The sequence below is a fragment of the Ochlerotatus camptorhynchus genome, unplaced genomic scaffold, assembly GCF_037179485.1.
Source record: "Ochlerotatus camptorhynchus isolate MF236.1 unplaced genomic scaffold, CSIRO-AGI_Acam_v1.1 ptg000101l, whole genome shotgun sequence".
Taxonomy (NCBI): domain Eukaryota; kingdom Metazoa; phylum Arthropoda; class Insecta; order Diptera; family Culicidae; genus Ochlerotatus; species Ochlerotatus camptorhynchus.
Window position 1 is genome coordinate 592266 of NW_027040591.1, and position 21227 is coordinate 613492.

The 21227-nt window shown below is 38.5% G+C and overlaps 2 protein-coding genes across 2 annotated transcripts in view; one reads left to right on the top strand and one right to left on the bottom strand.

The window, feature by feature from the left end:
- LOC135699012 (dnaJ homolog subfamily C member 7-like) overlaps positions 1–2513 on the bottom strand; it is a 43010-nt gene extending 40497 nt beyond the window's left edge. Inside the window, exon 1 of the mRNA XM_065219191.1 lies at positions 2142–2513. Within this exon, the coding sequence (XP_065075263.1) occupies positions 2142–2353 (212 nt within the window). The 5' untranslated portion in view covers positions 2354–2513. The remainder of the gene's footprint in view (positions 1–2141) is intronic.
- Positions 2514–13985: 11472 nt separating this feature from the next.
- The window catches only part of LOC135699009 (muscle M-line assembly protein unc-89-like), a 42909-nt gene continuing 35667 nt past the window's right edge, over positions 13986–21227 (top strand). Inside the window, exons 1-4 of the mRNA XM_065219184.1 lie at positions 13986–14479; positions 15122–15365; positions 15433–15530; positions 15603–15877. Of these exons, the coding sequence (XP_065075256.1) occupies positions 15363–15365; positions 15433–15530; positions 15603–15877 (376 nt within the window). The 5' untranslated portion in view covers positions 13986–14479; positions 15122–15362. The remainder of the gene's footprint in view (positions 14480–15121; positions 15366–15432; positions 15531–15602; positions 15878–21227) is intronic.

Consider the following 21227-nt stretch of genomic DNA (forward strand, 5'->3'; position numbering starts at 1 on the left):
AAAAAAAAAAATCGCCAAATGCTTCAGAGCTTAAATGACTCAAGTGTTTGAAAACTGAACTGCACATTGTAGACGAAATACGCGTATCTGTCAAGGATAATCAAATAAGGTAGTGAAATTAAATTGATATTACTAATCCTTCTCTTTCTCTCTACAGGTATTCCACTGAGACGCCCACATTCATCAGGATTAAAAATCGATATAAAAGTGTATGGGCTCGAGAAAAACATCGCTATGCGAAACGAAGCTCTTTCAGAATTCCAAAATTCAAGAATCTTGCAGGGAAGGAAAGATTGCGAGCCTATCCTGAGACAAATTGACCTGAATGCTCAATCCCGACCGCTTCGGAATAGCCTCATGCTAAGACTGCCTCTACGTCGCACAAATTATGGAGTATACGGTGCGATTTGAGGGCTGCAGAGCGTGTTCAACATAGTTGCATCTGTCTTCAACTTTCATCTCACCCGTGATGCGCTTTGTCGAAAGTTAAAGTTTAAATAGAGTTTGTTTAGTTTTCTTTATTATCGAGACTATCAGCCGTGGGCTGGCAAAGTTAAAAAAAAATACACTTGGAGGCGAACCAGCCTTAGGCTGAAAGCCTCCTAAATAAAGATTAATCAATCAATCAATCAATCAATCAAGTTAAAATAGAGAATTCTAAGGCAACGTTTAAGAGATTGCAGCGAGTATACTAAGGGAATTGTGAGAATTCAAAGGGAATTGACCGTACCACAAGCTTAATTGGCAAAAAAAAACATAGACTGCCCATAGTGATCAAATTAAATAAATATATAGATTTTCTAAGTAAACAACACTATAACACTGTAGCTACGCAATATTCAGCCAACGAGGCCTCTTTCGATACCTTCTTACTCTTTTGCAAAAACGAAGAATCTCTCAAATGTTAATTAATCAATCAATCAATCCATCAACGCAAACTATGTGGACTGACTTTCAAGGGAATGTCGATAATAATTCCAAGAGAAACGAATTTTAATGTTAAAGATAGTTTCAAGAGAGATCCTAGGAGAATGGTTGAGAATTTCAGGGTTCCAAAGAAATTCTCAGGAGAATACAAAAGAACTTCTGAGTAGCAGTCCTTCTCATGGAATTTGGAGAGAATACTTTAGAGATGAGGTTTGTTCCAACGGAATTTTCAGGAAAATCTTGAATTCCTAGACCATTCTGATAAGAACATTAAGACAATTCTAAGATGAATTTCCCAGGAACCTTATTTTAGAGAATTCCAAGGTTTCTAAATTCTAAGGACTATACTAAGATAATTCCGTGACATTTAAATGGAATTTTAAAGAGCTTTGAGAGAAATTAAGCAAATTCTTGTTTCTTGTTCGGTGATTGGAGATCTTTCTGTATCATAGAGAGCTGAAGGAGACCTAATTTGAGCATGCCTATAAAAACTAATTCCCTTTTTGTTTCAATTCTTGTTTGACTGTAATTTTGTTGAATGATAATATAGATTACTCTTGCTTTATGCATTTGAAAAAATTTACACAGTATTTCCAGGCCAAAAATGGAAGGTTAAACAAAAAATACACACATGCTACTCCGAAGATGGAAAACCAGCAATCAGCTGCTTCCATCTAAAACATCTGGTCATGCATTACCTACTAGCACGCTACAATGCAAAGGCAGCACATGCGAGATCATGCTTATTTACTGGTAGGTATAACAAAAGATCTAGATGGGTGTGTCAAAATCATCTGTAGCATGGAAAAACTCAATTATTCGTCTACTTATATAGTTAGCCATGCAGAAGAATTAGAATATCATCGAACAAAAACACCATTCGAGGGCAAAGGTATCGAACGGTGGGAGATAAGTACCTATGTGCTGATCATGACGTACATACAAGTACACATAGAGACATAAAACGCATAAAACTCTATAGCCCCCCTATGGAGAAGTACGCTGATCGTTCAATATTTCTAGGTTAACTGTAAATGCGTAGGTGTGAGAATTGCACATTTTTCATAAACCATTATCGGGACAACTAGATTGTGAAATCCCTGTTGCTATAGATTTTAGCAAAATTCTCCGTAGGTCTGTTTACCGAATATTGCGTCATATCAGGGTGATAACAATTTTCTCAAGAAAAAAAAAGCCATATCTGCAGTACTCACGTTTGGTTGTTGATTGGGATTACTTCGTCCTCCATGTCCATATCCACTGGGATGGGTACCTGAGACTCGAAGGGCTTCTGTTCCGGCTCATCGGCTCGATCGGCATCCTGCATTGGACAATCCTCGGATATGCTGGTCTTGGGACTGTCATCAATCACAATCACGTCGTCATTTTCGTCACCCACCAAATCGATCACTTGTTCGGCCGACATGTTTTCGTAGTTTAGTTCTCACGGGCTCCTAACAAACCGAATGCCAACAATGACGGTTCAGGTGCAAATATTATTTCCGTAAATGGAGATGGAATCCTTCCTTGGGACCTGCCGTCCGCGACACAACAACAAGATGGTTTACGGAAAGATAACTACTACCCGACGATTGTTCTAGTGCTCTGGCTGTCCGTCACTGCGTTTGGGGGTCGAAAAAAACATCCACAAATTTTTGTATGGTGCTATATCAAGGAGAAGGAAAGAGGGAAAGGAAAACTCGGGGAAAACAAACCTTTTTGAGCTTTTTCAGAAAACCGAAAAAATGACATGTTTCGAACTTTCGAATCAATTTCTAACCAAAATATAGGGCTGTGCAGATTTGAACGTGGAAATATCCCGCCTACACGGAAACAAAATCCCGTGCACGCTTATGGCATTGTAACAAACGAAGGACGCACTGCCAACCTCCAATAACTCAACGACTGAATTCAATTGGATCATACGAAATTTACTCTTTCCATACGAAAATTACTCACATTTTGAAAGAAAACTTTCAAATATGAGTAAATTTCGTTTGGAAAGAAGATGCTCTGAGTCAATTGAATACAGTCGCTGAGTTATTTGAGTTGGCCGTGCAGACGAAATCAATCCTACAGCTTTCCACACTGAACCGAGCACTGAACTTAAGGCTCTGAACCATTTGGCGATTTTTTTTTAAGTTTTGGTTAAAATTTGACAAGAAGTTAAATTTTGACAACCTTGGCTCGAAAACCGGTCGATCCACATCACGGGGATTTTCGAACATAGAAAATAACTTTAGAAATGTCACTTTTAACCTAGCTTTTAACCACGAGTTAAATTTAACTCCAGGTTTAACTCAGCAAATGGTTCACTGCCTAAAATGACATGCCCGCATTATATTATCGGTATAAAGTTAAAAGCCCAAGGGTTTTACACCGAAAATAGGATTCAGGTAGCTTCCATTGGAAACACACATGATTTTCATCCAAAATCTAAATTTCACATAACATTTATGCGATCACATTAATTTAATGTGATTTTTCATATGAATTTCATCTGCCCTATAATATTCGTGTGATTTTGTGGTGGGATTTGCAGCCCTAAGAGAAGAGGAGACAATACGGAGGCGAAAACGAACCACTTTTCTGTCATACGCGAACCAGCTCGAGATATTTGAATTACGTAAGATAGAGATAGATATTGATAGAGATTGAGATAGATATAAAAGAGTAAGATTCCAGTTGTGTCCTCTTCCTCTTAGATCCTACCGTGTAATACAAGGGGTAAGTCACTCGACACGACACACTGGCAGTGCCACCCGCATTTACGCGAACCATAACATGACCTTACTAAAAATGGTTAAAAATTGTTTATAATCCCTGCCAAACTTTAACTGAAATTGTTATGGAGCTTTACATGAACGTTTGTGTGATAAAGTTTTAACCGAGGGCTCGACCAAAGATAAATACTAAGATGAAACTGTCGGAAGAAAAACTTTTAATTTTAGTGTCCTCTTTCACGGTCCCTTTCATCCAATGAATACCCCCAGTATGCAAGGTAATTTTGTGGTTTTGCTGCCCCCTCGGTACAGATGAAATTTTGCGCGCTTTTTTATCAAAACAATCACACCAAAATCAGAGATGTCCCATTTTTTTGATTATTCGATTAACAACTAATCGATTATTTTTTGTTCGCTGTGATGTCATTTTTCCACCAATGAGAGTGCAGCACATGTTTGAAACGATCTGTGATGATCCTCTGGAGAAGTTAATGCTTATATCGGCATGATATAACCGATTACAAATATTTTACTTTTCGGTTCGTTAATCGATTATTCGATCATTCGAATGAAAATCGGCCATCACTAGATGAATGTGAAACGTCATTTCAAATATAAGGACCGTACATAAATAATGATACAATTTGAAAGGGACCGGGACTAATCACAAATTACGTCCCCACGGTAACTGCAATAAACACGAGTGTTCACCGGTTGGCTCGACCGAGGTTTTAACCTTATGTATTATGGTTCTTTGGAAGTGAACCTTACAAATAATGGGTTGTTAAGAACCATTACCATTCAAAATAGTTGTTTTCTCCTTACTATTATTTTAAATATTAAAGGCCCAAACGCAATGTGGGCGGAAGCGGAACGGAAACGGAAAGTTTGACAGTTGTCACTAATGACATCAAGATGACTAACCGAAGTCGATTTGGATCTAACTAGTTTTAAATCCGACAAGTAGGCTTGCTCAGATCGCGCTTTTCCGCTTCCGCCGTCATTGCGCTTGGGCGTTAATTCAATTGATAATAAAAATAACTTTAAATATATTTATTATAGTACGTTCAGACTACAGAGTTATAACATGTTATAGCGCTATCTTGATGGTGGTTTTTGTGTTGCATTTTTTTGACAACCGTTATAACATGTTATAACTCTCCAGTCTGGACAGCGTTTTACCAACAATCAATACGAAACTAACGATTTTAAATTGGCTCACCACTTTAGTAGCCTATTGGTCCCAAGCAAACGATTAACGTACCCTATTCTAGTTGAAATTCTATTACTACACTATGTTTGTTTTGATTCGCTATGAAAGTTTGACAGATAACATCAGGGGTGTGTGGATTCATGCAGAACATGCAGGGGTGAGTGAAATAGCTTGGGACTGCTTGGGACCGTTGTTCTGGTACTGAGTGAGCCAAAAATAATAATGATTTTCTTCGGGACCCAGTGGTCTTAGAGTTACCTCTATGGTTTTACTCTCCACAAGAATAAACGTATTATAAAATATGACAAATCCGAAGAAGTTCGAGATTAGAGCGTAACCTGTAACGATTAGTAGCAACATTTTGATAAAGATGTTTATAAATGATTCACGATCAGGCTTTTAGTATCTTTACATTTATTCATTAAATGGTGATGATCGCTATCGATTTTTCATTTGAATGTCTTTGAAGATCGATAAATCGAAAATTAAAGAAATTTAACGAAATGGTTGGTCGGGAGTTGGCATAAGTAAGACATATGACGTTCATGTGTCGTTTTTAAAATTTATGTGTGGGTTGTTTTATAAAAGTTATGTGTGAAATCATATAAATAAAACCTTTGCTGTTTTATCAGTGTACTAGAGGCATTACATCTGGCAAAACTTGTTCGATAGATCGTATGAATAAAAGCGTTTACTTTACTTTTCCCGTAAGAAAAGCACGGGAAAGTAAAGTAAACTATTTTTATTCATACGGCCCAATGATTCTTTTACGTTCGCTAGCAAAACTGTGAAGTCCAAGTGATTTTATTGGTGTTTTATTGCGTTCACCAAGAGATTTTACCAGCAATTTATCTCGCAGTTTATATTAATTTTGTGTATTCGATTACGTGAAATTGTGGTATGCTACGAAGAACACAAGTAAGTAAATGCAGTGAAAGCACAAACGAAGTGACAGACGGAGCGGCTCGAAAAATTTGGTGACTAACCTGCTATTGCAATTTTTCAGTGTACCAAATGGCAACACCACTACTACTGGATTGTACCACATGGCAACACTACTACTAGATTGAACCATAGAGGTAACTCTAAGACCACTGGGTCCCGAAGAAAATCATTATTATTTTTGGCTCACTCAGTACCAGAACAACGGTCCCAAGCAGTCCCAAGCTATTTCACTCACCCCTGCATGTTCTGCATGAATCCACACACCCCTGATGTTATCTGTCAAACTTTCATAGCGAATCAAAACAAACATAGTGTAGTAATAGAATTTCAACTAGAATAGGGTACGTTAATCGTTTGCTTGGGACCAATAGGCTACTAAAGTGGTGAGCCAATTTAAAATCGTTAGTTTCGTATTGATTGTTGATTGAACTAGCATGTTCACCAAATGTACTAGAATGTTTTGGTTCTATCTCTTTCACTCTACTCAAAACTGAAATGCATAAAAAAATGACAAAATGATACGCACTCTTTGCACACTGTCAAAGAATCATTGTACACAAAATCAACTTTGTTCAAATCAAAACAAAAAAACTAACCCATCTGGTGGATGATGGCACAAGCTTCCAAGAAAATTCTATTACAGTGAACCACATTATTTAAATGGATTTCTTCGCCAGTTAGTCGTCTGTCACTTCGTTTGTAGTGAAAGTGTTTTACCCAGAACATTTACTATGTAAAATCATGAAATACTTGCTTTAAATTTTCGGATGGCTTGTGTGTGAATGTATGTGTAATACCATCATAGAGGTAACTCTAAGACTAGAAGGTCCCGAAGAAACGTGCTCAACTTTTTGGCTCAGTTCTGGTACTCTCTTCGGTCCCAAGCTAATCGATTCACCCCTCGAAACATAGGAAAATCCACTAACCCCTCATTTTATCTGTCAAACTTTCATAGCGAATCAAAACAAACATTCCGTCATCTGTTCTAAAATGTTGTGTAGCCAATCTCTGCCTTCCACTTGCGAGGCTATTCAATATCTCGGCACAGCAATGTGAGTTCCCCTGCCGCTGGAAACTTTCTTATCTGTTCCCAGTGTACAAAAAAGGAGATAAACGGAATGTCATAAATTATCGTGGAATCACCTCCCTGTGTGCCTGCTCAAATCTGTTCGAGATTATCATAAATGGTGCTCTGTTCGCACACTGCACAATTTATATCCATACAGAACAACACGGTTTCTACCCGAAGCGCTCCGTGTCCACGAACCTGGTGCAGTTCATTTCTAACTGTCTGCGATGCATGGATTCAGGATGGCATGTCGATGCTACGTATATGGATCTAAAAGCTGCATTTGACACGGTGGACCATAATATCTTGCTGGCCAAGCTGGAGATACTTGGCATCTCGTCAACTGCTGTGGATTGGTTCAGATCTTACTTGGTGAATCGCTATGTACATGTCAAGATTGGCGCGTCGGAATCGGATGTTTTTCAAACAACTCGGGAGTCCCGCAAGGCAGTAACCTAGGACCGCTACTATTTTCGATCTTTTTAAACGATGTCGCCTTGCTGATACCATCAGGATACCGCGTTTTCTCCAGTCCGCATCGTGCTCTCTTGCCGTGCGGATCTATTTGCTTTTTGCTTAAGGAAGTGTTACTACTACCTAAAGCTACAACAAATTTAAACAGCACTTTTCAGTGCTCAAGCTGTAAAATTTTTCTACCTTGTTCAACTCCTCTTATTCCTCTTCGATCCTTGTTTGGACCCTACCCGAGGTAATCCTTCTTGGATATCGATTTGGAAAATTCCTCTTCGATCCTTCAGATTCTTATAGTAATCTGCTTGGAAGTCGATTTGGATAAAAAATTTACTGCCGCCATGGCGCCTAAACGCAAAAGAAAGGGGCAAACTCTTGACCCCCCTTCTGAAGAAATTAATTTGAGTAATCAATTTGATTTGCTCACGGATGATGAGAATGATCCATCATCCAAGAAAAATTCTAGTAAACTTTCCCGGCTTAATGCCAAGAAGGAAAAGATTCCCCCTATTGTGATAACCACTACCGATTTCCATGCTCTTCGCATGGAACTTTTGAATTTCGTGAAAGTTAAGTTTTCACTACAAATTGGACGTCGGGGTGAATGCCGTGTATTGGCTGAAACCTTGGACGGATTTAAATGTCTTCTCAAGTATCTTACTGAGAAGAAGCACAAATTTTTTACTTACGACACCAAAACTGAACGTGTGTTCAAGGTTGTCATGAAAGGACTGCCCAGTGGTGAATCCCTGGATCAGATCAAAGATGAACTGGCAAAATTACTTGGAGTTGTGCCACTCCAAGTAATCAAAATGAAAATGAAATCCCGTCCTGGCGATTCGCGCAACGGGATTTCTAATGATTTTTATTTAGTTCACTTCAAGTCTAGTGAACTAAACAACCTTAAGGCCTTAGAAAAAGCTAGCCTTATGCTCCATGTCCGAGTGAAGTGGGAACACTTCAGGAAGACTGGAGGAAATTTTCAAAACCTCACTCAGTGCCGTAAGTGCCAGGGATGGGGTCACGGAACTAAAAATTGCTACATGCCAGCTAAATGCATGAATTGTGGTGATTCCTCTCACGCAAAGAACGACTGTCCTGTGAAGGAAGATCCTAAGAAATTTAAATGTTCAAATTGTGGTGAAAACCACAAATCCAATTTTTGGGAATGTAAGACTCGCAAAGCGATCCTACAATCTCGTTCTAACCGACAGGTAGGAAACGCTCCACGTTTCCGACCAGGTATAAATTCCTCTGCTGTTAACAACGGTCAGCGAGGAACAAATTCTACATTCGTACCCGTAGGTACAAATATCACCCCTGCTTCAAATGTTTCATCTGTACCTACTCCCCTCGCTGCTAACAATGTTCAGCGAGTTAATGGAGCTACCTATGCTGCTATTGCAGCGGGTAGAAATCAAAATACTAACCAACGTTCTAACGGAAATTTTGACAATTTTGACTTAGGAAGCATTACTGCTCCTAAAATGGAATTTTTACAGAATTCATTAATTGACATGATTTCTGATATGCTTAAATCTAACTCCATGTTTGATGCTATTCAAACTGGAGTAAAATTTGCTAATAATATTGTCATGACTTTAAAATTCAGTAATGGATTTTAAAGCATTAAACATTTTAAATTGGAATGCTCGATCTCTTAAAGATAATGAAGACGAGCTATTTAATTTTTTGAGAGTTCATAACGTGCATATTGCCGTTATAACTGAAACTTTCCTTAAACCTGACCATAAGGTTAAGAAGGACGCAAATTACTTGATTTATAGAAATGATCGTCTTGATGGACCCTGTGGTGGCGTTGCCATCATTATTCATAGACGAATCAAGCATAAAATTCTTTCTTCATTTGAAACCAAAGTTTTTGAAACTTTGGGAGTTTCTGTTGAAACAAAATTTGGACAACTTACGTTTATAGCTGCCTATTTGCCATTCCAATGCGTAGGCCAGCAAAAGAATTTTCTCAAGGGTGACCTCCAGAAACTTACCCGTCATAGGTCTAAATTCTTCATTATTGGTGATTTTAATGCAAAACACCGCTCATGGAATAATGCTCAAAGCAATTCCAATGGTAATATTCTGTTTGATGATTGTTCTGCAGGTTATTACACTATTCAATATCCAAACAGCCCAACATGCTTTTCTTCTGCAAGAAATCCCTCAACTATTGATTTGGTCTTAACTGATTCATGTCATCTTTGTAGCCAATTGGTTACCCATGCTGACTTCGGTTCTGATCACCTTCCAGTAACTTTTGAAATATCCCAAGAAATAATTTCTAATCCCAACAGCTTTACTTTCAATTACCATAGGGCTGATTGGGAGCAATATCGAACATTTATGGAATATAACTTCGATCCAAACATTCCTTTGCAAACCAAAGATGAAATTAATTATGCTCTTGAATCTCTTACTACTTCTATAGTTGAAGCAAGAGCTGCCTCAGTACCAAAATGCGAGGTTAAATTCGATTCAATTATAATAGACGATGATCTTCAGCTCTTGATCCGTCTTAAAAATGTCCGTAGGAGACAATTTCAAAGAACACGAGATCCTGCCATGAAAGTTATCTGGCGGGATTTGCAAAAACAAATTAAAAAGCGATTCTCTGCCCTGAGGAACAAAACTTTTGAAAATAATGTTTCTAAATTAGACCCGAGTTCCAAACCCTTTTGGAAACTCACAAAAATTTTGAAAAAACCTCAAAAGCCAATTCCAGCGCTTAAAGAAGGTGGTAAAATTTTGATCACAAATTTGGAAAAAGCTCAGAAACTTGCTAAGCAATTCGAGAGTTCCCATAATTTCAGTTTGGGTCTTACTAGTCCTATTGAGAATCAGGTTGCTCGGGATTTTCGGAATATTTTCTCTCGGGAAAATATTTTTGATGATTCCTGGGGGACTGATTTGGACGAAGTAAGGTCTATAACTAAAAAGTTTCAAAATATGAAAGCTCCAGGTGATGATGGAATTTTCTATATCCTCATCAAAAAACTCCCAGAGAGTACCTTGTCTTTCCTGGTAAAATTATTTAACAGATGTTTCCATTTGGCATACTTTCCTGATAAATGGAAAAATGCAAAAGTTGTTCCAATTTTGAAGCCGGATAAAAATCCAGCTGAAGCTTCTAGCTACCGTCCAATAAGTTTGCTTTCTTCAATAAGTAAACTTTTTGAAAAAATAATTTTGAATAGAATGATGCTTCACATCAATACGAACTCAATTTTTGCAGATGAGCAGTTTGGATTTCGCCATGGGCATTCAACTACTCATCAACTCTTAAGAGTTAACAATTTAATTCGTTCAAACAAATCTGAAGGCCACTCAACTGGAGTTGCTCTTCTAGACATAGAAAAAGCATTCGACAGTGTTTGGCATGAAGGTTTGATTGCTAAATTGAAAAAGTTTAATTTTCCACTTTACATTATGAAATTAGTTCAAAATTATTTAACTGACAGAACTCTGCAGGTAAATTATCAAAATTCCAAATCTAATCGACTACCTGTTAGAGCAGGAGTTCCTCAGGGTAGCATTCTTGGGCCTATATTGTATAACATTTTCACTTCGGACCTCCCTGATTTGCCTCAGGGTTGCCACAAATCTTTGTTCGCTGATGACACAGGCATTTCCGCTAAAGGAAGAAGTCTTCATGTTATTTGCAGCAGACTTCAGAAAAGTTTAGATATTTTCTCTTCTTATTTACAAAAATGGAAGATTTCTCCCAACGCTTCCAAAACTCAACTTATAATATTTCCACATAAGCCCAGGGCTTCCTTTTTGAAACCTAGTAGTAGTCACATAGTCACTATGAACGGAGTTCCAATTTCCTGGTCAAACCAAGTGAAATATCTTGGATTAATACTTGACCATAAATTAACTTTTAAAGATCACATTGAGGGCATTCAAGCCAAATGTAACAAATATATAAAATGTTTGTATCCTCTTATAAACAGGAAATCCAAACTTTGCCTGACGAATAAACTTCTAATATTTAAACAAGTTTTTAGACCGGCCATGCTTTACGCTGTGCCAATATGGTCTAGTTGTTGCACTACCAGGAAAAAAGCACTTCAAAGGATTCAGAACAAAATTCTGAAGATGATTTTGAAGTTGCCTCCCTGGTACAGTACTACCGAAGTACATAGAATTTCGAATGTTGAGACTTTAGCACAAATGTCCAACAAAATAATTAATAATTTCCGGCAAAAATCGTTACAATCCTCAATTGCAACGATTAATTCCCTTTATACTTAGATAAGATTTAGTTTTAGTTATTTAGTTTTAAGCTATCAATTGTTATACTGACATGCAGGTTTAAAAAACCTGTTTAAAATACTGAATTGCCAAGACAGGAACAATGTAAAAACACTTAGATATATATCATAACAATTAAGGCTGGTAAGTTACTGTAGTAACTGGAGCACCTAGGTTAAAAATGAAATGTAATTTATTTTGAATTTGGAACAAATAAAGAGTTAAAAAAAAAAAAAAAAATACCGCGTTTTCTATGCAGACGATACGAAAATCTACAAAATTATTAAAAGCCTCTTGGACTGCTGGGATCTCCAGAATATGTTAGGTATTTTTGCTGACTGGTGCTCAAGAAATTTGATGAGTCTAAGCATAGAAAAATGTAACATTATTTCCTATCACCGAAAAATCGAACCAATCATGTTTGACTATGTTCTCTACGGACGCTGTCTTGCTCGTGTAGAGCACATAAAGGATCTCGGAGTTACCTTGGACTGCAGACTCGCTTTCAGAATCCACTACAATGACATCATCGCCAGAGCTAACCGACAATTGGGCTTTATTTTCAAAATTGCCGATGAGTTTCGTGACCCGCTATGCCTCAGGTCACTTTACTGCTCGCTTGTGCGATCCTTATTGGAGTCAAGTTCAGTTGTTTTGTGCTCTTTCTATGCTAGCTGGATCACTAGAATTGAATCCGTTCAATGCAAGTTTGTGAGATATGCTCTTCGTTTCCTCAACTGGCGTGACCCAACGAACTTGCCACCGTACGAGGAGCGTTGAAGTCTCATGGGAATCGAGCCATTAGAGATGAGATGGACGGTCACCTAAGCTATGTTCGCTGGAAAGCTGCTTACGGGTGACATTGACTGTCCAACACTGCTGTCACAGCTAAATATGTATGCCCCTGAGAGGTCTCTTCGTCAACGAGACTTTCTGTTTTTGGAACCCCGGAGCCGGAATTATACACAACACGAGCCAATTCGAGCAATCAGCCGGCAATTCAACCGATCATATCTTACCGGTTGGCAACTAAAGGTTGCCATAGGAGATTGCAGATCAGCTAGCTTCTTCGCCACATCAGGTATACCTCAGGGAAGCCACATGGGACCCTTAATTTTTTTTTATTGTACTTCAACGACGTGCATCTGGTCATCGAAGCTCCTCGGTTATCATATGCAGATGACCTCAAAATCTTCCTACGAATATGCTCCATTGCTGAATGTCACTTTCTTCAACGTCAACTAAATGTATTCACTAGTTGGTGCAGGTTAAACAGAATGGTAGTAGCCAAATGCTCCGCTATTACGTTCTCACGAAAACAACAACCGATAATATTTAGCTATGACCTGCTTGGCTCGACAATCAAACGCGTGAATCAGGTGAAAGACTTGGGTGTGATCTTGGATTCGCAGCTTTCATTCAAGTAACACATTGCATATGTTGTTGATAAGGCGTCAAGAACTTCAGGGTTCATTTTTAGGATAGCTAAAAACTTCACTGATATCTACTGTCTAAAATCTCTTTATTGTTCGCTTGTTCGATCGACGCTTGAGTATTGTTCAGCGGTTTGGAACCCAAACTACAACAACGGTGCCGAGAGAATTGAATCTGTTCAGCGTCGCTTTCTTCGTTTCGCGTTGCGTAGATTGCCTTGGAATGATCCGTTTCGATTACCCAGTTACGAAAGCCGTTGTCAACTTATCGACCTAGAACTTCTCCGGACTAGAAGAGACACAAGCAGAGCCCTAACCGTGGCCGATATCCTGCAGGGAAGGACAGATTGCGAGGCTATCCTGAGGCAAATTGACTTGAATGTTCAACCCCGACCGCTTCGTAATAACCTTATCCTAAGACTGCCTCTACGTCGCACAAATTATGGAGCGTACGGTGCGATTTGCGGACTGCAGAGAACATTCAACAGAGTTGCATCTGTTTTCGACTTTCATCTCTCCCGTGATGCGCTTCGTCGAAAGTTTTCTTCTGTTTTTCGCCGGCAGGAGTAACTGACTATGTAAGATATATGTTTTTTATGTTATGCCCATGCTTGAATGTATTTTTTTTACCATAGTTGATAAGGTTAACATCATTGGGACTTCATCCAGCCTGTTGATGTAAAACAACAGTAAACAATTTCAAAAACAAGAAATCTCCAAAATGAGTGACGTTGTCTTGAGCCTTAAAAGATTAAAATGCGGAATCGTATTTTACAGTGTTTACACACATAAAGCCCGCCTCCCCAGTGGGCATACTAGAAAATGTTAGCCATCCAGGCAGGTACACAATATCGCCCAGCTGTAGTCTGGAGAGCTTTTCTCGCTTGCCCGCATCGGTCCTTGACGATCGTTTTGTTCGGCGAGTTCAGAAAGACTTTAGCGCTTGGTGAGTTATGACGTGTATTGGATTGTGCTCTTCGAGAAGTAGATTTTTCACAAGGCTGTAGCAATTGGATTTCAGGCAATTTTCCTCCATCTTGCTTCGCCCACATTTACCCGTTTTTGGCTATTTTTCGAGTGTTTCGACCACCAATCGTAGTTAATTCGCGTTTATTTCGTCGTTTTCTCGCAGATTGGCTACGTTTTCACGTAGAAGAGACCGTTTGTGGTGGCTCTTGTGGAAATAGTAAAAATATCTGCCCATTAGTCATCGTCGCCGACGCCGCCATCTTTGAAAACGCTTACAAGAAAAGACGTTCGAGAAATAAAGCCTGATTACGTGGCAGCTAAGTTGGAATTTAATAGCTGAAAGTAGCTGCGTTATGCCTAGATTTTCGGCAAAAAGGACTATTATGTATGGACTGTTATCAGTAGTTTGAAAACGTCTGCTAATTAAGTAGACTACAGAGAAGAATTCAAACCATTACAAGTGAGTTACAATTTTCTATAGTATTTAAGCATAATACAGTGAGCGTTAGTTTGTAAGCTGGTTTCGAAGGTTTTAAGGATATCTAGGTACCAAATTTAGGGGAATATCAGAATCTGATGATCTGATCGAATGACCTTGAAAACATACCCCAGGGCGTAGCACTAGGTAGTAATACACAACTCCCTACCTTCACTTAATTTGACATCCCTGTGGCAAACCCATTTTGACAGACGTCAGTACAATTTGAAAGCTCCTAACGAAAGCTTCGACTTTCAGTTTCCGGTCCGGTTTTGCCTCAGCTAACATCGAAGTATCATACGAAGTGGGCAGAAAGTATTGCTGTTTTTATATTTTACTCTTTGGTTGTCTGGTATTCATATTTTTACGAAAAATGCGACCACTGATCGGGTAATCTTTCATTTATTGATTTGACTATGAAGGTTGATTTATCACCTTGGTAAGAACCGTTAATGTGTTGAATTAATAAATACACCATGTTTTGAAAATATAGTGAAAGTTAAGCATAAATAATCGGGACCCTTGAAACCTTCGGAATGAAGCTGCTTTTAGAAAACAGTCGAAGTGAAGTGTCGAGTCAGTGATAAGATGCACTAAAACAGGATTTTGTTTAATTTTATTTAGTTGTGAATTGCGAAAAGTAAGACGCAAAATGGTTTTATGCATGAAGATCAATAAGTTGTAAAGAAGAAGGAAGTCATCGAGAGAAGTTAGAAATCGTGAACAGGAAGCAGTAGAGAGAAAAGCTCCACAGTGACAGATAGTTGGCGTACGTCAATCGAATGACGTTCAAGATTGCATTCAAGTCGATCAAGTAAAACTAAGCAAGTTTTGTAGGGTTTCCCGGACTTTGCTGTAAGACAAAATGGTGAGTAGTTTTGTGTGGCAGTACTTTTTTTTCTAATAATAATAATTTGTTTCTTTTACCTCAACAGCCACGGATTGACCCTCTGAAGCTTTTGGTGTGCCTGAGCGTTCTTCTGGCCCCAAATGGAGGGATTCGCAGTGCTAACGAAGTTAAACGACTTGCCAAGTGAGTATTGCTTTCACTAAATACGATGCTGTCAGTTCAGAACCTTACAATTGTTTTTCTCTATTCTTACAGCTTGATGGCAAAGTTCTCCAAGAAACTTGTATCCAAGTGTATCTATATACAAATACTGAAGTGCACCGAAACGGAACTCCTGGGTCAATTTATGGCTGCCGGTGGCTGGTCGTTGGTGCACATGTGGCTGGCCGATGGGATCACCACCAAGAATTGGCCATTGATCCAGGAACTGTTGGAATTGCTGCTGTGCTGCCCGGTGGACGTGGAGCGGCTCAAGAGCAACACCGCTCCGAAGCTGGTCAAAACCCTGTCCAAGGATAGCAGCCATGAGGGTAAGTTGAAAATTTTTACTGTACTTTTGTTCGACTGTTGGTATGTTAAATATGATAAGCCTGCTGTTTTCACATTGTTTGAAAGATTGGCCTTTTAATCGTTTTCAAGAAAGCAAAATTTGCAAGCTGAACATTGCATTAGGTTCTAAGTGACATTGACAGATTCTCTTCGTCGACTTTCTCTTTGCATCACCACAGCCATATAAAAACATTCCCAGGTATTTTCAGCTCACAGATCGATAAAAAAAAATCTTCAACTAGCATCCACTACGATAAACACAACAAGAAATGGTTATCTGCTCAAGTTATTAACGGAAGAGAATCTATCAATGTTACTTAGGACCTAATGCAATTTCAGCTTGAAATAGCAGAACGCTCAGCTGTAAAAGCTTTCCATTTACAATTCACCACTATTGCATGCAACATTGCACACAACATTGCACACAACAAATCGGTATCAAAAAGTTCTTTCGTGGATTTGATGAACTTTTCGACGTTCACTGAATTTACGGATGAATATTCATTGTATGCAAGTAGGAACCCGCTACTGAAAACTAGTTTTTGTCGCCAGTGTTGCGAAATATTTTGGCGAAGCGTTTAGATTTCTGTTGAAAAAATTCTCACGGGGGCAACAATCACGAAATTTATGAATATAGTGGGTGAGGATGACTGCAATAGAATACTCTTTCTAGTATTCCGCACTGCGATGCAAGTGTGAAAGAGTAAGTAGTTTTGTTCTGTCATACCTCTGTCAGTTTGTCCAGAATTTGTTTGTCAGATTGCCCAAAAATGTCAAAATCACTTGAGTTATGGTGCATCTATATGTGTTTGACAGGGATAGAGGTATAGTAGCTATATTTATAGGCGGATAAAATCTCGGGAACCAATTGTGTTGTAAAATAGCGGAGCCAATCGAACATATCACGACCAACATCAGAAAACTTCGGAAACCCTTTTCACGTGACTCAAGGCTTGCCTACGCAAACCATCACCATCATCGAGTTGGGAAAAGTTTCCCCTTATCGGTTATGCTGTTAATTTGCTTTCGGTTGGCGAGAAAAAAAAACTATCAATTTTTAGTACCTTTTCAATTGTTGGTCTACAAAATATTGAATTGGTTCCGATTTTTGATAGATCTATATTCTATCCGGCAGACTAAATAAAGCGACTATAGGATAGAGACCCCTTGGAAATTCTAGATAAATATAAATAAAAATTAAATAATTCCTATATATGCATTGATCGATTCTCATAATCGACTCTCTCTTTAATTAATCCCCCTTATTCTGCGAGTCACGTGACTCTCTCTCACCGGTGAGGTGACAATAGGTGACAACTCTCCATTTGATTTGCATGGAGAGTCACCTCACACGAGGTGACAATTGTCACCTCACCGGTGAGAGAGAGTCACGTGACTCGCAGAATAAGGGGGAATAACTCAGCTGAAAAAAACATTTCCCTTTATTCTGCCAATCACGTGACTCTTTATCACCGGTGAGGTAACGTGACTCGCAGAATAGGGAGATTATCCATTGAGGTCTATTCTGCGCCGCGAATGAGGTAAGGTGAAAATAGTCACTTCATGCGAGGTGATTCTCTGTGCAAATCAAATGGAAAGTCTCCTCACATGAGGTGACTTTTGTTCTTGGCTGGCACCTCACTGGTGACAGCGAGTCACTTCACCTCATCCGTGGTGCTAAATAACAGCTAGTTGGCAACCCCATCTTGTTTGCCTAGCCTCGACAAGAGCCAACACAGCTGCGGGCCCCTGAACTGTTGGTCCCACTGAAAGCTCATAATTTGTAAACAAATGGGAGATTCAAAACAAAAGGCGTGACTAGTATTTTAGATATCCTCAATATTTTCGCTGAAACATAAATGTAGAATTCATGAAGCATTTTTTGTCGGATTTTCTACCACGAAGTCAACCATAATTTCATTTGATAAAAATGACAAAATCCAGTTCACACTTGATATGTGACGTGGTTTGAATAACATGGCGGAATATCAGCCAGCCTCATTGTGTTCGTCATTTTGAACGCTAGATAAACATTTCCATTTCAAACTATTTGGGAAAAAATAGGGGCTGGTAAGTCAGCATTTTTATGTTGTGTGCTATTTTTCACCCACACACTTACAACCAACGCAATACAAACACATGCGGTGTAAGCTACAGTTGTAAAATGTGCAATACAGCCGCAAAGTTGTTCTAAAATGTTCTAGTTTGTTATAGGCCATACATTAATAGACCAGTAAAGAGGGTACTGTCAAATTTGTGAAATCCCATAGTGGAAACATTTGATGTCAGTCCCGTGGGCAAAAATAGCACGAAATCCATTTGCATAAACGTGGTTATCGAAAGAGAAAGTCGATGAAGAGTATCGATCAATGCAGATAGGGCGTTTGGCAAGGTGCCCACTGGTGACGCCAAACTATACATACAGAGCGGTATCGTTTTGCGGATGGATGACTGGTCTTTGATAGCAAGAATACTGACCGCAAATGGTATCTTCATTACCAAATTACCAGGAATAAAGGAATCCAGAAAAATAATACTGGCTTAAACTTCATCCGCAAACAGCGGTACCACTCTGTATCATCGTTATCCATCCATGATTCATGATATCCATGATCAATTCTAGACCAACAATTGAAATAGGCGGAACAACCAAACGTAAACAATGGTATTAAACACAAAATTCTCAAGAATCAAAACACTCCCACGCAAACTAACAACCCTAACGTCCCTAACCTTAACATAAACGAATTTTTCGCTATGCTCGCCGCTTGGTTCGACAGAAGACGATGTTAGCTTGGTAGCCTGAAACAACACACTCGATGGAAAATGCAATTGCAGTCGGGTTATTCGCAAAAGAGAAAATCCATGAATAGAGGCCCTTTTCTCGTGTTGCGCGAGAAATACAACCTTTAATTTAATTTTTACACTTTAGATTGTATGCTCGATGAACATTTCAAATGGTCCTATCTGCTTTGATCGATTCTCTTCATCGACTTTCTCTTTTGATAACCACTGCTATGCAAACAGATTTTGCGCTAATTTTACCACATAGTTTGATAAAGGAGCTTCTTATCTAGCGTCCCCAAAACGTCAAATGCAACAGAGAATGGTTTTGCAGCTGAATTATTAACGAAAGAGAAAATCGATGAAGAGAATCGATCAATGCAGATAGGACCTCTTGAAATGTTTATCTAGTATGCATCAATTTTGCAAGTTAATCGATTTGTTGATCCACAAGTGGACCTATTCAAAAAGGCTCCAGAATTAGGTGAACCAATTTCTTGGAATTTTTCCAATACAGCAGCAAACTTACCAAGAAACGTTTATCCAGCCATGTGACCAACAAAAGAGAACATTGGTTAACAGAAGCGATTTATGCAGAAAGGCCCTTTTGATTCTAAACTTTAGAAATATATTGCATTATAAGATTATTATTATCATTAGATAATGATCGATCCAGTAAATTGTTGGTGTGTCTGAGATCGATTCAAAAAATCGATTAATCAAACCGGGGTTGCTTCCACTCACTTGCCATAAAAAATATTTTTCGGAATTATGCAATCATTAGATGTTATAATGATATGTTGTACTAGTAAGTAACAAGAAGTGGGTGTAAAGTATGTATTTGATTCATAAAACCTGTCAATTTCGGTTTCAGAGCGTCACAATCAGCGATCTTACGATTCGTGAGCGTTCACTCGTGAAATCGCTGATTGTGACGCACTGAAAGCAATATTTACAGATTTTATGTGTCAAACACATATTTCACGACCTCTTCTAGTACAAGTAACTATTATATTTTTTTTTTTTTTTTTTTTTTTCCTTTATTTACAAGGCTTTCAGCCATTGGCTGGTTCGCCAATTATAACATCAAATGATTTCATAATTCCGAAAAACATTTTTTTATAGCAAGTAAGTGGAAGCAAGCCTGAATCGACCCAAAAGGATTGATCTTCCGAGTTTCGATTCAAAATCGCCCATTATTTACTTTACCGAATTTCATTACGTCTGTTCCCGTACTTGCTTTTTTTTTGCTTTTGCTGAAGGTTGCTGCAGCTTTCTGTAAGTTGTGGTCTGTTTCTGTTGTATGAAAATAATATAGATGGTAGGGGAATATACTTTTGCTTTTTGCTGTACAGAATTTTACAGAAATGCAAGCACGGGAATAGACCTATTGCTTATCACAGATTGTTGAATCCCCTTTCCCCCTTTGAGCAGCACGTATTTAATGGATCGCTCCTTACCAACTCTAGAAAGTGTGCTAAAAAGCAATTTGTTTGTTCATTCTTTTTATCACACCGTGAAACCGCAAACAAAACCAGTAGCGTTTACCCATTTTTGAGTAGGTTCAGTTTTGACCGATCTGGGTAGATTCTACCCAAATTTGGGTAGTTTTGAAATAGCGTGTAGCGAATATGGGCCACAAAGGGGAGGCATACACGGTAGGAAAAAAGTACCCAACGGCCAGTTCACTTTTACCTACTTTTGACTAGTTTGTCTCCTTTTCTCCTTCTATTGTTGTCAAGAACCACAGAGCAAAACCACCCAACAGGGGTAGTAAATGTTGGAACCCAACGTTGAGTATAATCATATTTACCTAATTTTGGGAACAACTAACTTACTTTTGGGTAGAAAGCTAGTGGAAAATTCCATACGAATTGCACGCAAGTAAATGAAAACTACTTTGACCCGCTTTACCTACTTTTGGGTTCCTGCACTATAGTGCCGAGTTGAGTGAAAAGAACTTACTTTTGGGTACGTTTTTCATACCGTGTAGGAGAAATAATTGAAATTTTATTTTTGTTCCTCACAAAATAGGACATCATACAAAACTGAATGGGGAACTGGTCATTTTGAAGCCATGATTTACATACACTACATCAGAAAATGTAAGGAAAAATGGGAAAAGATGGTCATATGGGGCAAGACCATCAAAAAACACCTCAGGAACACACGAAATGTCATCTTGCCCCACAATCCCCTAATGACATGAACATAATTAGTAGATTTGTTCTAATATATAATCATTAGCATGCTTGGCATGCACAGTTTTGGTCACGAACTGCTCATTGGCTAATAACTCTGCACACAGTTGACGAAACATAGTTATTTTTGAAGCAGTAGATAGAATAGAGTTTAAGCTTGTTATAGATACGTAAAAAAGTAGATTTCAATTCTAGTAATAAATTGTATTTGTTTTTGCGTTGTAATGTGAAGTGAGAAATGCTCGCTGCACATCTCGGACTTTAAGTGTAAACATTCATTGGTGTTGGTTCAAATGTTAAGATTTACCTACTCTTTGCATATCTATTGTAAACTATGATCCTAATC